This window comes from Aptenodytes patagonicus, chromosome 3, assembly GCF_965638725.1.
Source record: "Aptenodytes patagonicus chromosome 3, bAptPat1.pri.cur, whole genome shotgun sequence".
Lineage (NCBI taxonomy): Eukaryota > Metazoa > Chordata > Aves > Sphenisciformes > Spheniscidae > Aptenodytes > Aptenodytes patagonicus.
The window spans coordinates 97,722,233-97,742,672 of NC_134951.1; the positions used below are offsets into that span (position 1 = coordinate 97,722,233).

General features: G+C 43.3%; 1 protein-coding gene across 1 annotated transcript in view; it reads right to left on the reverse strand.

The window, feature by feature from the left end:
- Positions 1 to 1,148: 1,148 nt before the first annotated feature.
- The window catches only part of KCNK17 (potassium two pore domain channel subfamily K member 17), a 28,017-nt gene continuing 8,725 nt past the window's right edge, over positions 1,149 to 20,440 (reverse strand). The window contains exons 2-5 of the mRNA XM_076335554.1: positions 16,391 to 16,505; positions 5,750 to 5,916; positions 5,015 to 5,183; positions 1,149 to 1,994 (exon numbers count right to left, since the gene is read on the reverse strand). Coding sequence (XP_076191669.1) covers positions 1,699 to 1,994; positions 5,015 to 5,183; positions 5,750 to 5,916; positions 16,391 to 16,505 — 747 coding nt within the window. The 3' untranslated portion in view covers positions 1,149 to 1,698. The remainder of the gene's footprint in view (positions 1,995 to 5,014; positions 5,184 to 5,749; positions 5,917 to 16,390; positions 16,506 to 20,440) is intronic.

Below are 20,440 nucleotides of genomic sequence, written 5' to 3' on the forward strand. Positions count from 1 at the left end.
CTGTTAAAGAAGTTACCCAACGTTCAAAAAATTTAAATGTATTTATTTTGCATCAGTTTCCCAACTATAACCCGAGATTTCCACTACCTTCCTTTCTTATCTCTGCTGCCCATTGAAACAGTATTTGCGAGAACATTTATTACTATGGAGTCGGCAAAAGGCCGATGACAAAAAGGCTGACAGACTAAATTTCATCCAGCAGATTCCTTTCCTGCATTTTCTCCTCTAATCAGTTCCACCACATATCAACACTCAGACTGGCCTACTCTGGAAATACTTTTTTCATGATACATGTTCCAGAACTTGTGTTCCTGAAGACTGTAAACATTTCACTCACTGCATTTCTGTGAATCCAGCTATGAATATTTCTAATTGAGTCCCGTACTCCAACAAACCGTGTTTTCAGTTTTTTCTCCACCGTCCATGTGAAATCTTGGTCCAATGCAGAAACTGAAGGCTCACCCAAATGCTTCGTTCTGGTTTACTGCTATGGTCAAGTTTTCAAAGTTAATGCTCTAGGATGCAAGTAGCACAACAGGAATAAGAAAATGAGAAGATTAGACATGGCAGCAGGAGTTAAGACTCTATTGGGACTTTATAATGGCATAATTTATCAAAAGATTTCTGAGAATTTAATGGAATTTAAAAAAAAACCCAAAACAACAGTTGTTTCATGATTGACACAAAGGCCAAATAAGCAGGTCTGGCATTCAACTGATCAAAAGATAGTTGTGCTTATATAAAAGATGTTAGCTAGAACAGATACACTATTCATTTATGACATGAGAAGTTCACCAGAATAGCATCTCTTGATCACAGTTGAAGATACTTCAGTCTATTTCTAGATTAAAGTAGCCCTTGTTAACATTGGCCACAGGATAATGTTGGAACCACTGGCACTTCAAACTGCCTCTAGCCTTCCTTTTCTGGCTTCCAAGATGTGGCAAAATAAAAATCTATCTAAATGAACTGTCACATTTATCTGATGACATTTGGTCTATATAATACTTTACAAAGGATGATCCTATGTAAGTTCTGAAGTAAGGAATAGCCTAACTGCCTAGTCTGTTTTTAATATTAGTGGAGCTCTGATGTAGAAATTTCTTTTAAAAAATTGAATGATCTGTTTCTATTAGGCACCTCTACAAGCTCTGCCTCATTGCCATCCAGGTACTAATAATCAGAGAGCAAAAGCATGTTACCACCTTTGGCAAGCACAAGCATATAAGTGATGGAGTACATTTGCAGTGACTGCCAGGTGACTTTAAATAGTGCTTTTCATTAAGTCTTTTAGCAACATGCAATTAGTTTCCTGCATTAAATGGCACTTGCTTTTCTAGTTGTTGTATTTGCAAAATGCCATACGTACAATTAGAGGCTACAAGAACTTTGCACGCAAAGAAAAGGACAACAGCTAGTGTTGCATACGGATGTCAAAGTTTACGTCATATATTGAGGTGGGAAGGTAGGTAATATCTCTGTAAATCTACTTTTGTCTAAGAGTCCCGTTGGTAATTCTTGGTGGTGCTGCAAATGAAACATTTTGTTGTCATTGCTCAATTCAGAATAGAAGCATTTCAAGCTCAATAAGCAAGCTTTCACCCCATGTGAACATCAGGGCAGCTCCACTCCCACATTTCTAAGTGGTGCACCTCTGGTGCTCAAAAACCTAAAAGACACCACAGGTATGTTTCTTCCCTAGAGAGCTTCTGTAGGAGCTGTGTAGGTGTGAGATTCATCTGGTCCTTTTGTTTTTGTGTCTTTGTCATTGCAGATCTCCACATCGTGAAGTCCCGTCACGCTATTTTTGTTGCCATCCATTAAGTCTTCTGCCATCTCTGTGCTGCTCTTGTTGCACTTACAGAAGTCACTGGAGCTCTCTAGAAAGTTGATGCAAAATTTGATAACCAGTGCTAGCCAGGCCATCCCAAAGAGGATCCACAGAGAGATTACATTCTTGTACCAGCCTGGGTAGGTACGGTCTGGGTTCATCCCTACAAGAGAATCACCCAAAGCATTTCTAGATTGGATCAAGAGTGCCTCAAAGGAGACATTACATGTAAAGCAAAGACAGTGGAAATATGACCTAATATTAGTGATTTCTATATAAAACATGCATATGCCATCTATTTAGCATGTGAACAGATGTTGTAAGCAAGTATGTTTCATAACATGTCAGCAACAGCCTAGAACTCCCTAGGAATTATAAAGATTACCCATAAGAAAGAAAAATAAATCCCAAATTACATCTATGTCAAAGTGAAATTATTCACATTTAAGCGCACAGTTTCATTTCTCTACTTATCACTCAACTATCACAATATTGTACTACTATGTAACAGGGGTCCCCTGCAGGCAGAGATGTAAGTGGGTTTTATGTACCAGTGTATGTATCTTGTTAAGCCAGATACAAGCAAGCGAGTCTCCAAGAGCCGGAGGAAAGGGGCCTGAGCAGTCCTAAAACCTCTTAAGAACAACCAAGCCTTGGAAGACAGCTTGAAATTATGCTACCTCTGTCTGGTTGCTCAGCTAGGTACTTTGTGATCCCTTTGGAGCAAAGCCGTATTTTTGGTTGTGTTTCCACAATGTTTAGTGCAAAGAGGCTTCTACGTGCTAAGTTAGTGTCGGTAGTAATATCAATAATAATACAGGCAAAGCAAAGGAATGAGCTCAGCCCTATGAAGTGACTGGGCTGTATCTGTAAAGCAGGCTGGGGTACCCTTACAAACACAGGTAAGGTACAGGATACAAATCAGTGGCAGCAAAGTCTTTGCATGGGCTTTTTTTCTACTGCTTCTCAAGTCTCATTATGTAGTTTCCTTACCTAAGGAAAGTTTGTCACTTTAGAACTGAATACCTACAGCGCAGCAGATACTACAGAACACCTGATACTTTTGAGACAGAGTGTGAGGAGTCAACATGTATGAGGTGGTACTTCCATGAACCTGGAGGTCACTCTCCATACCACGTTCCAAAGAAAAGTACACATAGGGCTGGGTTGAAATGGGACATCCACAAAGGCAGATGTTTAGGTATTTATCATCTGTTTTATGTAGGAATACTGTCCTGTCATTACCTGAACAGACTAGCAGTTCCCAAATCGTGGTCCATGAACTGTTAGTGTCTACAAGATTGTGATACATATTTACTGGTCAGTGGAGCCATATTAAACAGCCAATCCTTTACATCCATTTACTTGGTATTATTATATATTATATAATACACATTGTATGTGTTTTCAATATAATGGGACCACAAGACATTTTGAGGTTGTCACTAAGCCACTGGTAAATGTTTGGGAGCTGCCAACCACTTCTGTGGTAACTACTCTTTGGGCTGGCTTTCTACATCAAGGTGAACTTCAACCAGGAAGAGTATTATATTCATCCTTCAAACAAGCACCTTTCACCGATGCTAAATTCAAACGTTTAAAAATTGTTTGCTTCTAAATAATAAATGAAAACAAGAGGGAAGGGCTATTTAAGGCTTCCAAGGAGAATGCTTTATCCACAGACACCATCTGATAGGTGCAGTCTTGGGGATGAGCAGATCAGAAGCAGCTTAGGACCAACACGGCACCCTGTGTCCAATAGAAGGGCTTACTGAGTGTGTAAATTAACAGATTTCAGGGCCAGTAAGAGAAGCTACATCAGTATTACTAAATAAATCAGGCTAGGGACCACTCTATGACTTCAAATCCAAGTGCCATAGCCTGGCTTATACTTCCCCCAAAACAGAGCAGCTGTGTTTGAAGTGAACATCGGGCATCACTCCTGGCATGTGATATTCCCCAGAATTCATGTGGTCCAGAACAACGCCAGAGATCACACTAGTGGGGAAACAGCGTGACAGTCACTTGAACCCATGCCCTCGCCCTGCTTATTTTTAAGTTGAGACATAAACTACAAACACAGGAATGTAAGGCCAAAATGTTTTGGCCTCTACATACCACGGGTCACTGATGTATTCAGTTATTCCCATACCAAACCTAGCGTATCTATGGCAGTATGCCAGTTACAAAGGTATCACACAGGTGAAGATACGCCTGGAAGTGGGAGGTATACTAGTGAAGAGCTTCAAAATTAGTTATCAGGAACTGAGAGAAGTAAAGCTGCTGCAGCACAGAGTTCAGCGTCATTTATAAAAATCAGCATAGGAAAATGCTGAACTGGCTAGCTTTTGTTAAGCTCCATTTGGCTACCCTTACCCAAGCTTAACTTGATTCCAGCTCATTTAAGCATGCCTACACAAGCTCAAGTCATAACTTTGATGCATTTTATAGACAAGTCCTAAGGTAACCGCCACTAAGGTGTCTAAGCATCAAGCAAGCGCTACAAAGAAAAGAAAATAAAGAATCCGTAATAAGATGTTTTAGTCTTTCTGTCTCCCAGGGATTCAAGGGTGCATGTGTTTCTATAATCAATGTGTTTTTAATGAGAAAGTCTTTATCAAAAAGGTGTGTCCTGTGTTTCAGCAAATGCATCGGGCATGGGTCCAAACCCATTTCCTCTGGCAAAGGGTTTTGGCAACCAAAACTAGGCTGTGCCTGGTGCCTGACAGTCTACACCTAAGTGACTTAAGCTGCCTTTTAGCAAGCAGTTGTCTGGGGTTTTGACAGAGGAAATGGTGACTGTCTGTTAATGGTGATGCAGAGTAGCATCTGCTTAAAACTAATCGCTGCCAATGCACTGGAGTGCACCAAGTGTGCCATCAGTGACTGCTGCGATTAAAAACGTAGCACTCCAGTCTGGTGGTGTAGTCATTCAAGGGACAGATCACCTGAATGCTGGAAGATTACTCATCGACTGGGAAACAACTTATTTGCCCTTCCACAGGTGGCATTGCTATCTCAGAAATCATGTCTTCTCCAACCCGTCAAATGCCTATCACAACATATTTATCATCAGGTCTGTGGATTGGTAGTGGTGTAAAACTGCCAAGTTGGGAGCTTCATATGCCACACATTTGGCTTTGATATTTAGTAGGTGAAAGCAATGAAATGTGAACTACTTACCAATCACATAATCTCCAAACCCTATAGTGCTGAGGGTAACAAAGGAATAGTAGAAGCCTTCTTCGTAAGACCAGCCTTCTTTGTCAGAGAACAGCAAGGGAGGTAGCAGGAGGAACAATAACAAGCCAGTTACCAGTGCACAGGTCTTAATCAAGAGGGAAGCTTTTTTCTAGTAAAACAGAAAAAAAAAGAAGAGACTGTCACAAGAAGGGTGGCAGGGAAAGTCCAGCTCAGTTTCTGGTTGAAGATGATGCTGGACTCCATAAAAACACACAAACATTCGTGACATTGCACTAGAATAAACGGTGTGGCACTCCCAGTCAAGAGAAACTGGGCATCACCTTCATGAGTCCTAAATTCATGCCAGTTTAAAGCCTGTTCCACAAATGTTCCCATGTAACTTACACATGCAACTCTAACTATGACTGATGATAAACAGACCAGATATTCTAGGACTGTGCAAGGCTCTAAGGCTCTGGCACTTCTGTTGCTGCAGGGGAAGCCATTCATCACAGAAATTCCCTCAATTAATAAACAACCTTATCTGACACCTCATAGGGCTGTCATAAACTAAATTTATTTGCTTCCAGTTATTCCTGAGTATTATTGCTTTTTTGGCCAAATAAGTAGGCAGGCTATCCTTGTTAGTCAGAGGATCCCAAATACCAGACAATGCCCTTTCTGTCTTTTCTTTCCTGAACTTGAGGGTGAGCCATACCTGTCCACATTGCTTACCTGCCAGTGAAACACCTCCTCTAGGCGATGGGCACAATGCTGAACCCCCAACAGCATCAGCTGCCCAATTTCATTCAGGAGTACAAGGTTCAAGGGAATCCCAAAGAGTGCAAACAAGATGCAGAAAATTCGACCAGCCACAGTGCTGGGGCTCAGGTTCCCATAGCCTAGGCAGGGAAGGAATGAGGTGTTAAATCTAAAATATTCTCTGCTTGCCCTCCTCCCCTGGAGGGGTGAACCTCCATCTTCTACAAAAGTTAGATGAGAAGGTCACTGCTCAAAAAGGACCTTTTTTATAAATAACTGTAAGTTACATCTATTGTTTGTCATATCCTATTGTAGGCTAGAAAATAACATTTCTTTCCCTGCCAATTTTGTTTAGTTCCTTTTCCATTTACCAGTGAATTTCCTCTCCCCTACCCACTGTCCTGGCTGGGGTCTGACGTAAACGCAAAACTTCCGTTTATTTCAGTTTTTGTAAGCGTTGTTGGCACAGAGTTTGCTGGTAAATGATCCTGCGTGGCTGTCAGATGGTCTCTGAATCACAACAATAGTGTTTTAATTATAACAACAACCTTTTTCTACCTTTGTCCCACAGGACTAGTGAACTTAACACTGCCTCCTTGCTTATACTCCTCTTTTGCGCCACAAGTACCAAATACACCTTAAGCTTAAATTGTCAAAATGTCTGCCTAGCGTCAGTAAATCCAGAGAAATTATATTTAACCTGAGTAAAATACTTCAATTTCAGACCTAAAGAAAAAAAAGTGAGAGCGCAAACATCCACGGTTGACTAGATGGAGTCCCATTCCTTCGCTAACCTCTGTCCCACACCAGCTGCAGTAAGCCACTGACCAACAATGTAGAAAGGTGTGCAAATGAGCTTGGGGTGTCTACACCTTTTGTGCCAAATTTTGTGCTGACAAAATCTCTTGCTGTGGACAACTCTGCAAACAGTTAATTGTGCACGTGCACCAGCAAACTACCCCCAGAAAAAGGTCTGGCAGCAAACTATTTCACAGTATGTATATAGGCTGTCTTTTCCTCTCATTCCTACCCCCACAAATTCAAAATTTTGCTATCTGGAGGACTTTCCTTCCAATAATTTTAGGCTTGAATGATTTGTGAGCCCCCGGGCTTAGCGTATGTGGTAACACACGATACACCTCCAAAGCAATGGCCCCAGCAGCCTGTCCCTGGGAGGGGGCAGAGCATCCCCCAGAAAGAATGGGATGCTGTTATGTAACTAGAGGTTGTTTTGAAATACCATCAAAGGGGCTAAATTAAGACTGTACAGCAGCCTTAATTCCAGTGCTATGTTCTTCACTTATGAGCAGCTCCACAACATTTACATGCCTTCCCCCCCCCGACGTAATTGCTAACTTCTGCCAGCTTTCACCATTTCTAGACTAACAGGTGTGATAAATGAGAGACATGCAGGCAGGTACATCTGGTAGATGATCCCATCTAAGTGAATTTAAGGGATATGTGCCTGGTGCAACCTGTTTCACACTGTCTGCGCCATGTTTCGGTGGATTAGTTACAGTTTCTCTTTTACGGAATTAGGGTGTTTTGCAGGCTGGTCTGGACCCAGGAGAAAGAGCTGGGGAAGACACTTACTGTAAGGCTGGAGTCTGAACACATACATTTATAGCCAGCCATTCCCAACGCTGGTTTGTTTGGGTTTTGTTTTTTTTTTTTTGATTGTTCCCCCCCCCCCCCCCTTCTTTCCCTTCTATATCAAGTTTAAAAAGACTGTGTAATGGCTTGGGCCATTCTTTTTGCCATAGCTTTCCAGGTTATCCAGTCTCTAGAGAAAAACATCAGATAAGAAAGGAAGAAAGGTCCATGATCTCAGGTCACTGTGTGAAGTACAGCAGTCTTCAGGATTTTGGGGACCCCACATAATGCTGACTGGAGAGCACCTAAGGTTGAGCTGCACATTACATTTAATTTAGAGCAGCAAATTCAATGATGTAAGAAGGTCCAATGTGTACAGTAAGCCCAGCACACCAAACACCAGATCTGCTTTGCATATGATTTATTGGGCTGCCTTTTCCCTTGGGCTCAGCAGCTCAAGACAATTTCCTGAAGACTTGGTGAGCAGTTGCTGTAAATATGCCAAAAAGCCATGACCCATTAGCTTTTTATACAGGATACAAAGTTTGATCAAACAGCGCAGGAGACTTTAGATTATGCAAAATGGCCAGAAATCTACGTCTGGCTGCTGACACATCCTTGCCTCTAGACTAGACAAACAGATGCCAACCTAGTTGTATATAAACCTCAATTGTTATAAAACTCAAGCAGGAATGGGTAAATGGGACTTACCCTCTTTCAGTAAATGGAATGAGGATAATGGGTGTCTTATACCATTGTGGGCTATACATTAGAAGATCTGAACCAAGTTCAAAGACTAAAACAAACTACACTGGCAGCTGTGTCACATCCCTCATGAGCCTGCTACTGGGATGTCACCTGGTACATGCCTGCACCAAGAGACACCAAGGGATGCTCTCCAAAAACTACACGGAGGTCAAAGTGTAAGCATTTTCACTGAAGCAGCTGGATTAAATGCCTGTATAGCTTCTCTCAGTTTGAAATAAAGTGCAATGTAACTTAATCTTCCTTAGAAGAAACAAAGTAAGAGTAGTTTTATTTCTAGATGTTCATATCCACATGCTTTAATTCATATGCTTCTGTTACACATAGTAAGTAAATTCAGTTTTGTTTTCCTGCTTGCCCATTACATTCCTGTACATAAGTGATTCAGAGGCTCTGCCGACTTGCTAAGAGGAGAAGACTGATGTGTGATTAACAGATTATTAGTAAAAGATCTCTTCATTTGCAAGACAGTGTCCTACTTGCAGTGCCCTGGGTTCAGCCAAGGCAACTGCGACTTCCTGCTACCCACAATGGGAGGTTTGTTTGGCTCCCGTTCTCACTGCCCAGACGCAAAATGGTATTTTAAGCAAAAAGCGCTTAGAATGAGAAAATATGTATCATTCATAGGCTGAAAAACATTTAAAAATTCATCAAATAATTTCAGCTGTAGGAAAAAACAGAATTAAATTTTCAAAAAAAAATCTGGAGGAAGAGCCACTTCTCTAACCAGTAACTTTATCAGTGGTTTGAGCATTCAAATACATTTTGGGGGAGATTTGGTTTAACTCTTTCTCCTACCTGAGTGGATACAAGTCATCTCTTCCCACAGGAATGACCTAATACTAAATTTACAGAATGTTCTTGTTGACAGTATTTTGCTTTGAACACCCAGACACTCAGCAAAGCCTGGGAGCCAGGTGTCTTGCCTAACACACGAGTGTCTGATCCACAGGGCAGTTCAACGAGGGGTGCTAGTGCTAGAATTACTTTATTTTGCATTACACATTTAAATACTCAGAGAAAGATGCTCCACTTAGCAGCTGGGGTGATCTCCAGTGAGCCACAATCCTGTTCTCCCAGGCACAGATGGAAATTGCATACTGGTCTCCTACACCCTCAGGGAGTGCTCGAACCACTGAGCTGCTCCCACCACCAGCTCCTCCTCTAACACTTTTCAGAAGATCTAAACTTTTCTTTCCCTTGTGCTCCTTACAAGTAAGCGGAATGTTTTAATCTGGGCTAAATGAAAGTTTTTGTTCATGATGAATTCAAACATTGCATTGAGAAAAAATGCAGACAAAGTGGGAAAAAGAAAACCCCAAGCAAACCTATCGATTACTCACACAGCCTTAAGATATGTTTGTCTGGTTCCTGAAAATGTGAGCATGGGCCCAGCTTAGCTGGAAGGTGTCCCTGATAAAGCCCTCAGTAACCTGGTCTGACCTCATAGCTGACTGCTTTAAGCAGAAGGTTGCACTAGAGACCTTCTGAGGTACCAGGAAACCTGAATTATCCTATGATCCTTACAAGCATTAGGATTTTCAAAGGTCATTTGGTACTACCTACATTCAACTGAACATCAGCCAGTCTGGGGTTCCTATCCTCCCTCAGACTTTTGAATGTCTCCACGAGCACTAGCTACACTAGTGGATGTGGTCTACCTGGACTTCAGCAAGGCCTTTGACACTGTCTCCCACAGCATTCTCCTAGAGAAGCTGGTGGCTCACGGCTTAGACAGGTGGACTCTGCGCTGGGTCAAAAACTGGCTGGATGGCCGGGCCCAGAGAGTTGTGGTGAATGGAGTTACATCCAGTTGGCGGCCGGTCACGAGCGGTGTTCCCCAGGGCTCAGTACTGGGGCCGGTCTTGTTTAATATCTTTATTGATGATCTGGATGAGGGGATTGAGTGCACCCTCAGTAAGTTTGCAGACGACACCAAGTTGGGTGGGAGTGTTGATCTGCTCGAGGGTAGGAAGGCTCTGCAGAGGGACCTGGACAGGCTGGATCGATGGGCCCAGGCCAACTGTATGAGGTTCAACAAGGCCAAGTGCCGGGTCCTGCACTTCGGCCACAACAACCCCATGCAGCGCTACAGGCTTGGGGAAGAGTGGCTGGAAAGCTGCCCAGCAGAGAAGGACCTGGGGGTGCTGGTCGACAGCCGGCTGAACATGAGCCGGCAGTGTGCCCAGGCGGCCAAGAAGGCCAATGGCATCCTGGCCTGTATCAGAAATAGTGTGGCCAGCAGGACCAGGGAAGTGATCGTGCCCCTGTACTCGGCACTGGTGAGGCCGCACCTCGAATACTGTGTTCAGTTTTGGGCCCCTCACTACAAGAAGGACGTCGAGGTGCTGGAGCGTGTCCAGAGAAGGGCAACGAGGCTGGTGAGGGGTCTGGAGAACAAGTCTTATGAGGAGCGGCTGAGGGAACTGGGGTTGTTCAGCCTGGAGAAAAGGAGGCTGAGGGGAGACCTCATCGCTCTCTACAACTACCTGAAAGGAGGTTGTAGCGAGGTGGGTGTTGGTCTTTTCTCCGAAGTAACAAGCGATAGGACGAGAGGAAATGGCCTCAAGTTGCGCCAGGGGAGGTTTAGATTGGATGTAAGGAAAAATTTCTTTACTGAAAGAGTGGTGAAACATTGGAACAGGCTGCCCAGGGAAGTGGTGGAGTCCCCATCCCTGGAGGTTTTTAAAAGACGTGTAGATGAGGCGCTTAGGGACATGGTTTAGTGGGCATGGTGGTGTTGGGTTGACGGTTGGACTCGATGATCTTAGAGGTCTTTTCCAACCTCAATGATTCTATGATTCTATGATTCTATACACAAAAGAAATGAATGTGCTTGGCTTCTCAAACTTCTTGTGAGACTTCATCTTATACTCACCAAGTCTACTCTAAGCGCAGGAACACTTGTCAGCTGGACACAGCCACCGAGCTCAGAACACCTGGTATGGAAAGTCAGTTATTTCCAATTCATCCATCCACAGAGGATGACTTTGCTAAGGCCTCCCCAGTTGTGGTAGAGACAGAAACAGGACCCAGAAACCCCAAGCAGCCCCCAGTATTTGCATTGGCATCTCAGTTTTATGATTAGAACAACCAAACAACTAAACAACTTGATTTTAAAAGCTAGTGGTGGCAGAATCTCAGGAACTGTCTTATATGGGGAAGCTTGTTGGGACCCTGGCAGGTTGAACCAGGGTGTGTGGGGGAGGTGCCCATCACTATTCATTTTAGCTGGTGCTGTGATGAAGCAGAGACCAATAATCAAGGCTGGTAGGCTGAAAAACATGTTTGAACAGAGTTATTTAACAGTTTTAGCCCTATGAAGTTCCAGGCAACAGCAAAATTTGGTCACACACTCCTTCAGTCAGTGAAAGGCCAGAAAAATGCCAGGGATGAGCACTGCAGTCGTCTGCTGTTTGTTGTATTTGTACTGTGTATACACTGGAAGCTGTATAGTGGGCTTAGTCTCAACAGGACGAGATGGCATGCAGTCAGGAAAGCAGACCAAATTTGCCAGTGCTCAGGAGACAGCTCAGAGGATATTGGTGTGAGTACTATCCCCACATCCACCAGTGACCTCCCACAGACCATTGTACCATGTCCCACTTGGCCAAGCCTGTAGAGCAGCTCTGCCAGCTGCCACGGGGCAGGGAAAAGATCAACGCATCAAAGGTGTGGGGCTCTTCAGCAGCAAACTCCCCTACGCAAACCTGAGGTTCACAGAGGATTCAAATGTGAAAGTGGCCCTAGGCTGTTATTCCATGTTTTAACTACTTCAAGACATCAAGTTGCTTTAACTGGATTTCCCAGTGGATCATCAGCCAGCAATGGGCAGAAGCCTGGCCATTTGTCAGGAGCTCCACCACATACTGGGCAGCACTACAGAGGGTCAAAGTCTTAGAGAAACTCTTGCTGGCTCAAAGCCCTACACTGCCAGGACTTCTCTGCCCTGAACTGGCTGTTGTTTTTTTCCCCCCCATGGGAATCATCTGTGGCAACATACTAAATGTCTGTGACAATGTACTAAATGCCACCCCTCACTCAATACCCTGCTCCTTGCCTCTTTGCTACCCCCCCAATCCTTTGGGGCATTGCTGTTAGGAGCATTATACTGTGTTAACCAGAGAAGGGAAGACAGGAGGAAGGTCTTCCCCTTCCTTTCTTCACTGTGAGATGCTTTACTTGCCCTATTTTATGTTTAAAAAAAGGGTCTTTGAAATTCATACAAACGAGTACTTAGCTTTGCCACCAGAAAATGGTAAGGCAAGGTAATGGCATCCACCCACCCAAGATAAAGGGGGATGTTCAGGCCAGAGAGGACAATACTCTTCCTTCTACTCTAAGGCTAGCACAACCTCAGTCTCATCACAAATCCCTTCCCTAGCACCTTCTCTGAAATTACACCACCCTGTGGTCATTTGACTTCAGGAACTTTAATCCTGTGCCCCACTCTGAACTTGCTTTGACCTCTGCCCTGTTAGTCCAAACTAACTAGGAGGAGAGTAAACACAGAAAGGAGAGACTTTGTGTCAGCAAGGGATAAAAGATTTCTGAGATAAAACCACAGCAGCAAGTTAGCTTCTCTTTCTTTAATCATGTTTAGTACTACAGCTCTAAAGGAAGTCTGAAGATGATTCTTCAAGGCATCGGAGAGGCTTCCTGTGCAAACATCTGCAGAAAATGAGATAACATACAAGATCTGGCATGACATGACATGTAAAAAGACAGCAATGAAGAAAGCACAGAAGCATAACAGTGGGGAGAAGGAATCAGCAGAAGGCCAGGGCTGCCCATCCCACTTGGTTATAAATGCAGTTCCATTCAAATTATGAGATTGGCCTAAAACTACATTGGCTTTGGGGCACTTCTTTAAACAGCAGAGTTTGGTTCATACACATCTGTTCTTTAAACCTTTGGGATTAGGGTACCAAGTGTGTCCAGCCTGCAGGTTAGAACTTGGCCTTTTAAGCAAAATTTGCACACTGCTTTTAATCACTAGTGAAAATAGATGAGGCTGTCATTTAAATGGAAGAAGGGTACAGCACAGAAAATGCTGTAACAGGAGACATGGGGATTCAGACCGTCAGTGGGGAAAGAAGCTCATGTCCCTCAGTTGGTGTTAATGGGGAAGGAAGCTAACATCCCTTCCCATATCCCAGCGAGAGTGTTCTGATAAAGACTTAAGAAACACACCAAGCCTTCTGAAGGGGGTTAAAGCACCTAGAACAGAAAACAGAAGCTGACAGACTGGAAAAAGCATCTTATAAAGGAAAGTGATGAAGGTAAAAAGTGATAATGGGTTTTGCAGTGCTGCTTGAGAAGACTAAGGAAAAACTAGCTGATGCAAAAGCTACAGAGACATTACATTGCATAAGAGGCCAGCAAGGCATGAATAGCATTAGTTGCACAGAAAGAATACAGAAGAGACAAACAGGACAAAGAAGGACTTGCAGCAGCCTGAACACATGGAGTACAGTCCACCCAGACTCTTCATCAAAACCTTTATGTAGTACCCCTAAATTCCTGAGAATCTCTCTTCTCCATTACCATTTTAACTCTACCCTTTCTGAACTCATTTGCCAGAATGCCTTGGTTTTTAACTCCTATACATTAACCTTGTGAGGCTGGACCCGCTTTCAATGGTTCCATGCTCACAGCCTGGGATAAGCTCTTCCTTGCCACATAAGGACACGAAAACCTCAACAAACCCTTCTCAACTGTGTCATTTACCCCATAGCCATGCCTTGTACATGAAGCTTCCTACTGTGAATCACTCCTCTGAACTTCATTGAGTTCTTTGGAAAGGACCTTGTCTCTTTACTTGACATCAATTATCCTTCTCAGTCATGCAGCAATGTCTGGGTCAATGAGGCTGCACCAGCCATTATCTCAAGAACTTGCATAAAGAAAGAGGATGTGTAACAGACTCAAGGTGAGGCTCTGTGAGGCCATCTGTATTTTCCTCTTCCACAACATACTGTTATCAACAGAGTGTTAAGACAAACCTGTATGCAACTAACAATTTAACTTGAAAAAGCAAAGTCAAGGGCCCAGTTGTCTGAAGGTCTCTGCATAGAGGTGACTTGTACAGCATTCTCAGCTCCACAATTGAAAAATCATGAACAAGTCCCTAGAGTCACAGCATCAGCTTTAAAACAATGAGATAGAGTGCTGTAATATTTGGATTTTTTAAATTTGCCCCCTGCTATCAAGTCATTCCATGCCTCCCCCCCCCGGCAAGGAGTTTACTTAAAGAAAAAAGGAAAAAGAGTAGCTTAGGCTTTCATGGAGTAACAGCCAGAAATGTTTAGTCTAGATCTCTGCCAACATCACAAAACCCCCTTATATTTTAACATGACAAATTCGATTCTTCCTGAATGTCATTAACTTAAATTGGTTGTGGTAAAACAGTCACTCTGACAGCTTAGAAACTGATCAGGATTAACTACTGAGGCAAGCAAAGCAGCTCTGAGCAGATGCTGCTTTGTACCAAAGGCTGGAAGGAACTGCCCAGGCTCTATGCTGGAAACCCACAGCCTGCGTAGCCCTGTCTAATGAGCCTCCACTGCCATCATCTGGTACAACCCATGCCTGGTAGCACAACACACCAAATGTAGTTCCCAGCCAGAACAATACACGTGCAAAAGAGCAGGGCAGAAACATGTACTGAGTCACAGGAAGGTGACACCACCTCCCCAACTCCACCATGTAAAAAACCCCTCTCTCTCCCTCTGAGCTCTTGTTTGGGGGCTTAATATTCTACACTCAATGTATTTTCAATAATGATCAGAGAAATCAAAAGAATGCACCACCTGGGTGCACAAAGAAAAGTCTCGATCTAAAAATGTACTTGAAATTAAAGAGAGCTAACAGATTCAACACAAGTCAGGAAACGCATGAGGGTTTTTTGATATTCAACAACCATCTCTCCACATACTCTCCCCCCATGGTTTTTATAATACTGGGTCACACAGTATTATAGAAAAAGACATCAGGGCAAGTTATTAATAGTTTTGGGGACTGGAGACATCCACTGACAATAATAGCATCTGCCTTAAGTAACACTGTACCTAAATACATTTTGTTTCTATTCTCTCCCCCTCCTGCTTATTTCTATCATTCCTTCATGGTTTTGTGCTGGTTTTGGCTGGGATAGAGTTAGTTTTCTTCACAGTAGCTAGTATGGGGCTGTGTTTTGGATTTGTGCTGGAAACAGTGTTGATAACACAGGGATGTTTTCGTTTCTGCTGAGCAGCGCTTACACAGAGTCAAGGCCTTTTCTGCTTCCCACACCACCCCACCAGCGAGCAGGCTGGGGGTGCACGAGAAGCTGGGAGGGGACACAGCCGGGACAGCTGACCCCAACTGACCAAAGGGATATTCCATACCGTATGACGTCATGCTCAGCATATAAAGCTGGGGGAAGAAGAAGGAAGGCGGGGGGACATTCACAGTGATGGCGTTTGTCTTCCCAAGTAACCGTTACACATGATGGAGCCCTGCTTTCCTGGAGATGGCTGAACATCTGCCTGCCGATGGGAAGTGGTGAATGAATTCCTTGTTTTGCTTGGCTTGCGCGCGCGGCTTTTGCTTTCCCTATTAAACTGTCTTTATCTCAACCCAGGAGTTTTCTCACTTTTACTCTTCCAATTCTCTCCCCCATCCCGCTGGGGGGAGTGAGCGAGCAGCTGTGTGGTGCTTAGTTGCCGGCTGGGGTTAAACCACAACAGCTTTATATTACTCATTTGCTGAAACTGACTCGACTGAATTGTTTCATTTATCCAGCTATTTGACTTTCATCTAAACAAGCATGTCCTCATCCAATACAGGTACTAATAAGAAGGAATAATTCATAATCGGCCTCCGAAGATTCAACAGCCACTATTAAGTGTTTTTCAAAATTGTTCCCTCTCCTTGTGACAGAAAAAGCTCATTTCAATGCACAATTCACCTCAGAGCTCTTGGCTTGGGAAAGTACAGGCAGTGCAGCACCGTGAAGTTCAGGCCCCAAAAGCTGTGTAACTTAGTAGGGATATGTACCAAGCTAATTATTCCTGTATCTAATCAGTTAGAGATCATTACCGTGCTGGCACTGACAAAGTATTTCTAGGGCTAGGTTCATGGGTGCTTACCTACTGCACGATATAGGCAAGCTACATGAAGCCCCACAGGGCTGGAGCAGCATCTGATAGTACAGGTCCTCATTCCCACTCCTTTCCCACCTATGAGGCAGCCCTGCGAGCAGGTAACTCTTACCAATGGTTGTTATTGCAGAGATGGAGAAGAAGAAAGACCCACTGAAGTCCCACCTGCCCAGGCTAGTGGTGTTTCCCTGGAGGGTTATGCCACTCTTGTAGGCTTGGATGATACCCTGCAAAGAGACAATAATGTGAGATCCCACAAACCCCCCTTACAGCAAGTTCATGTGACTGGCATTTCCAGTGCTAGCTGGTAAAGTCACAAACTACAACTACTTCCGACTCTGTTTCCCTTTTAATAGAGGATATCCTGTGCCTTAGAGACCAAAGAGCTGAGGTCAGCAAAGCCAAAAGCCAGCATATTGGGTCTAAGGAAAGGGCATCTACAGAATAAAAGAAAGTTGCACATGCACATGGTAGATCATACAGGTAAACGTGGAAGATTAGAGGGCAAGAACTACCTAGAGAAAGCCTAGCCAGATAGTTAAGACTGCCTTATGACATATTCATAAGGAAAAGAAAGTGTTTCCAGATGGGATATTCTGATGGCAGAAGTCCCAGAGCAGCGAATATACATGCACATGTAAATGATACAGATCCCCTGCCTATACTGGGGACGAACATATATGGTGTGATGTAGGAAATGGAGGCTACACAGGATGACCAGTCTGCTAGTATTGGGCAATATGTCCCCACATCAGGACTATAAATATGAATAAATGGATTAGATTATCATGATGCCCGATTCTGTTCAATCCACCTGGGAAAGCCTCAGAAGTCACTATGCTGAAGTGTGCAGTTATGCCAAAATAAGATATCAGATGTCTTAACAGTGCCCACATCTGACTATACCTTCTCATGCCAATAAAGTTAATGACATTGAACTGAGTTGTGTCCAAAAAAAAAATCACTAATCACAGCACGTACACTAAACAGTTCACATCCACTGACCAAGAATCCTTGAGAGTTGATTATCCTTGAATGCAAAGTATAGCCAAGAATACCTAAAATTCATCACCTCTGAGAAAGACGTGCAGATGCCAAATAATACTATCCCTATGCTAACAATAAGGCTGCTAATAAAGCTTTCACCATTGATAATAAAAGGAATCTCAGGTTAGATTTGCATCAGTTGTGGGTTTTACAAAGAAGTTGCAATTTATACATCCATCAAGCAAACCAACACTTCAAGCCTGCAAAGCAAGGAAGCTTTGTCCCATTTTGCTGATGTAACATGCTGTGATTTATATACTACTATACAGGGCTGTGAATTAAAAACTGTTACCAGAGACCCAAGCAGCAGCTTAACTACAAGGACCGTTATCTCTTTTCTCCAGAGCTACTAGTTCTAACACTAAGAGCAAGGAGCAGCTCAGATCAACACATTTTTCCAAGTAAGCAACACTGTTTGCTAGTTGCATTCTCAGAAATATCTTCATTTACTCCTAACTCAGGGCAATTTAAACCATTCAGGGTCACATTATAATCTACTAAAGTCTGACAAAATGCTCTTCTCTGCACAAGACAGAGCAGAGAGCCCTTGCTCTGAAAAGGGCTAAGGACCAGATGCCATATTACATTATGCTTCCTTCTATGAATTGTTGCCGTAACCTGAGTGGGGCAACTCACAGAAAGAATTAGTATGCAGCATGAATGACATGAAAGAATCGAGCGTGTGTCTGTTGCCCACCCCCGCCCCCCCCCCCCAAAAAAAAAGATTGTATCAGGAAGCCTCCAGCGGGATTTGTTTTGAATAGTTTGTGTGCAATTTCCCCCCCACCCCGTCTTCTTCCAAGGCTGGTATCTACATTGGGGTTTGTCAGGTTGTATGGGATGCAGGCTCTGACCGCCCTCTGTTCTCCTTGATCTCTGACAATACTTAACCTCAGGTTTAAGAAGTGTAAGGAGTTCTGCAGACAATGGCCTAGTCAGCAATCACAGGAATCCCATGAACATAAAATAACCCCCAAACTAAACCATATGGCAAGGGAAACACTGGAAATTTATACAGATGACCTGTATTTTTTCCCCTCCAGAAAATAGTGGTTAAATTTGAGAATAATAAGCTTGTTATTGTCTCAAACTTTCCTTCTGTAGCTTGTGATCTCTACAGTTTTAAGTAGTTAGTCTTAAACACATATATACCTGCTGGAATGGCATCAGTCCAGCTCTCAGATAAATTTATTATCAGCTTGATCAGATAGACTCAAAAAACTTACACATGCAGCATGTTTGTTGTCTGTTCTCCTGCTTGATGTCAGCTCAGCAGTTGACAACATTACACAGGACATCAAGTTTTTAAAGCCAGAAACACTTAAGAACCACAGAGGACTGTAAGAAACTGTGGCTGAATCTGCCCAAAGAAATGGAAGTTTCATGCAGAAAGGGGAAATAAGCAGCCTGCACAAGACATCACGTGAGAAGCAAGCAGCAGTAACCAAGTTGCAGTAACCAAGTCATTAAATGTTTAATTTCACATCATCGCACCACTTCCATTCTGCATGGTTTAGGACCAAGACACTGAGCAGTCGTGAGCACCCATGCTAGCTTTGTAGTGATTTATAACAGTGCAGGGTCTCAGAGTCATCATCTTAACTTTCCCTGAGCTGCTGCTGCTGCCAGGAAATACAGTGTTTGTCTTAAGAGTCTGCAGATAGGCTGAAGTATTTGCACTAAACAGTATGATGACCGTGCACTCATCTCAATGGGAAGGAAGGTACTGTGTAACTATTACTCATTGACAAAGAGCAAGCACTGAGCTTGCAGCATGCCAGCTGTTTTCTGTTTCTGGGATTGAGGCACTCAACATATCTGTGGTAGGTCAAGAGCCTTTAGCAGTAAGCCTCTGGCTAAGCAGTTCCTTATTAAATCTTGTTATCAAACATCCAGATATCATTAACCATTAGGCCCACTGTGCCTGCCACAGCCCAATACGGGGACCACTGAACACTCATGGCAAATCAAAGCCACTTGAATAAATGGACACTCCCAGGAGAAACGTCAAGTTCATTACTGTTAGGAAGAGCTACTGATGCCATCCTTAAAGGAGAAAGACTTCCTAGAGGGTGGAGATAAGGATACCGGCTTTTGGGTTTTTTTGTTTCTTTTTTTTTTAAGTAAAAAATGTTTTAATATCTAGAATCAGCCTTTGACACACAGCAACAATGATGATAGAAAATTAATTGTAGAATCGTTACAGTTGGAAAAGACCTTTGAGATCATCAAGTCCAACCGTTAACCTAGCACTGCCAAGTCCACCACTAAACCACGTCCCCAAGAACCATGTCCACATGTCTTTTAAATACCTCCAGGGATGGTGACTCAACCACTTCCCTGGGCAGCCTGTTCCAATGCTTGACAACCCTTTCAGCGAAGAAATTTTTCCCAATATCCAATCTAAACCTCCCCTGGCACAACTTGAGGCCATTTCCCCTTGTCCTATTGCTTGTTACTTGGGAGAAGAGACTAACACCCACCTCGCTACAACCTCCTTTCAGGTAGTTGTAGAGAGCGATGAGGTCTCCCCTCAGCCTCCTTTTCTCCAGGCTGAACAACCCCAGTTCCCTCAGCCGCTCCTCATAAGGCTTGTTCTCCAGACCCTTCACCAGCTTCGTTGCCCTTCTCTGGACACTCTCCAGCACCTCAGTGTCTTTCTTGATATTGATTGACATTAAAGATTAGTTCTACTGTTCTAAGAATCAATGGAGCTTGCCTTCCTACAGACACACCCACAGAGGCGGATTCATGAAAGAAATCCATAGCTAGCTATTAAAACACAGAAATTACTTCTGGCACAGGAAGTCATTGGATTGCAAATTCCTGGAGGCTGAGAGAGCATTCAGGAAGATATCAGTATATACTTGCCCTAATTTAGTATGTTCCTCTAGACTAGTGGAAGGCTAGTGCTCTTTTTCATACAAAAATTATAAGTGGTTTATCATTTTTGTTAGAATACAGGAAAAACCCAGCTAATAAACACTAATAGAACAACTGAATTCTCCCTGCTTTTCCCATTAAAGAGGTACTGATATATCTCTGCTGCTGATTTTCAAAAAAACCCTGAAGTATAATTTGGCCTGCGGGTTCAAGATTTCTAAACAGAAACTGA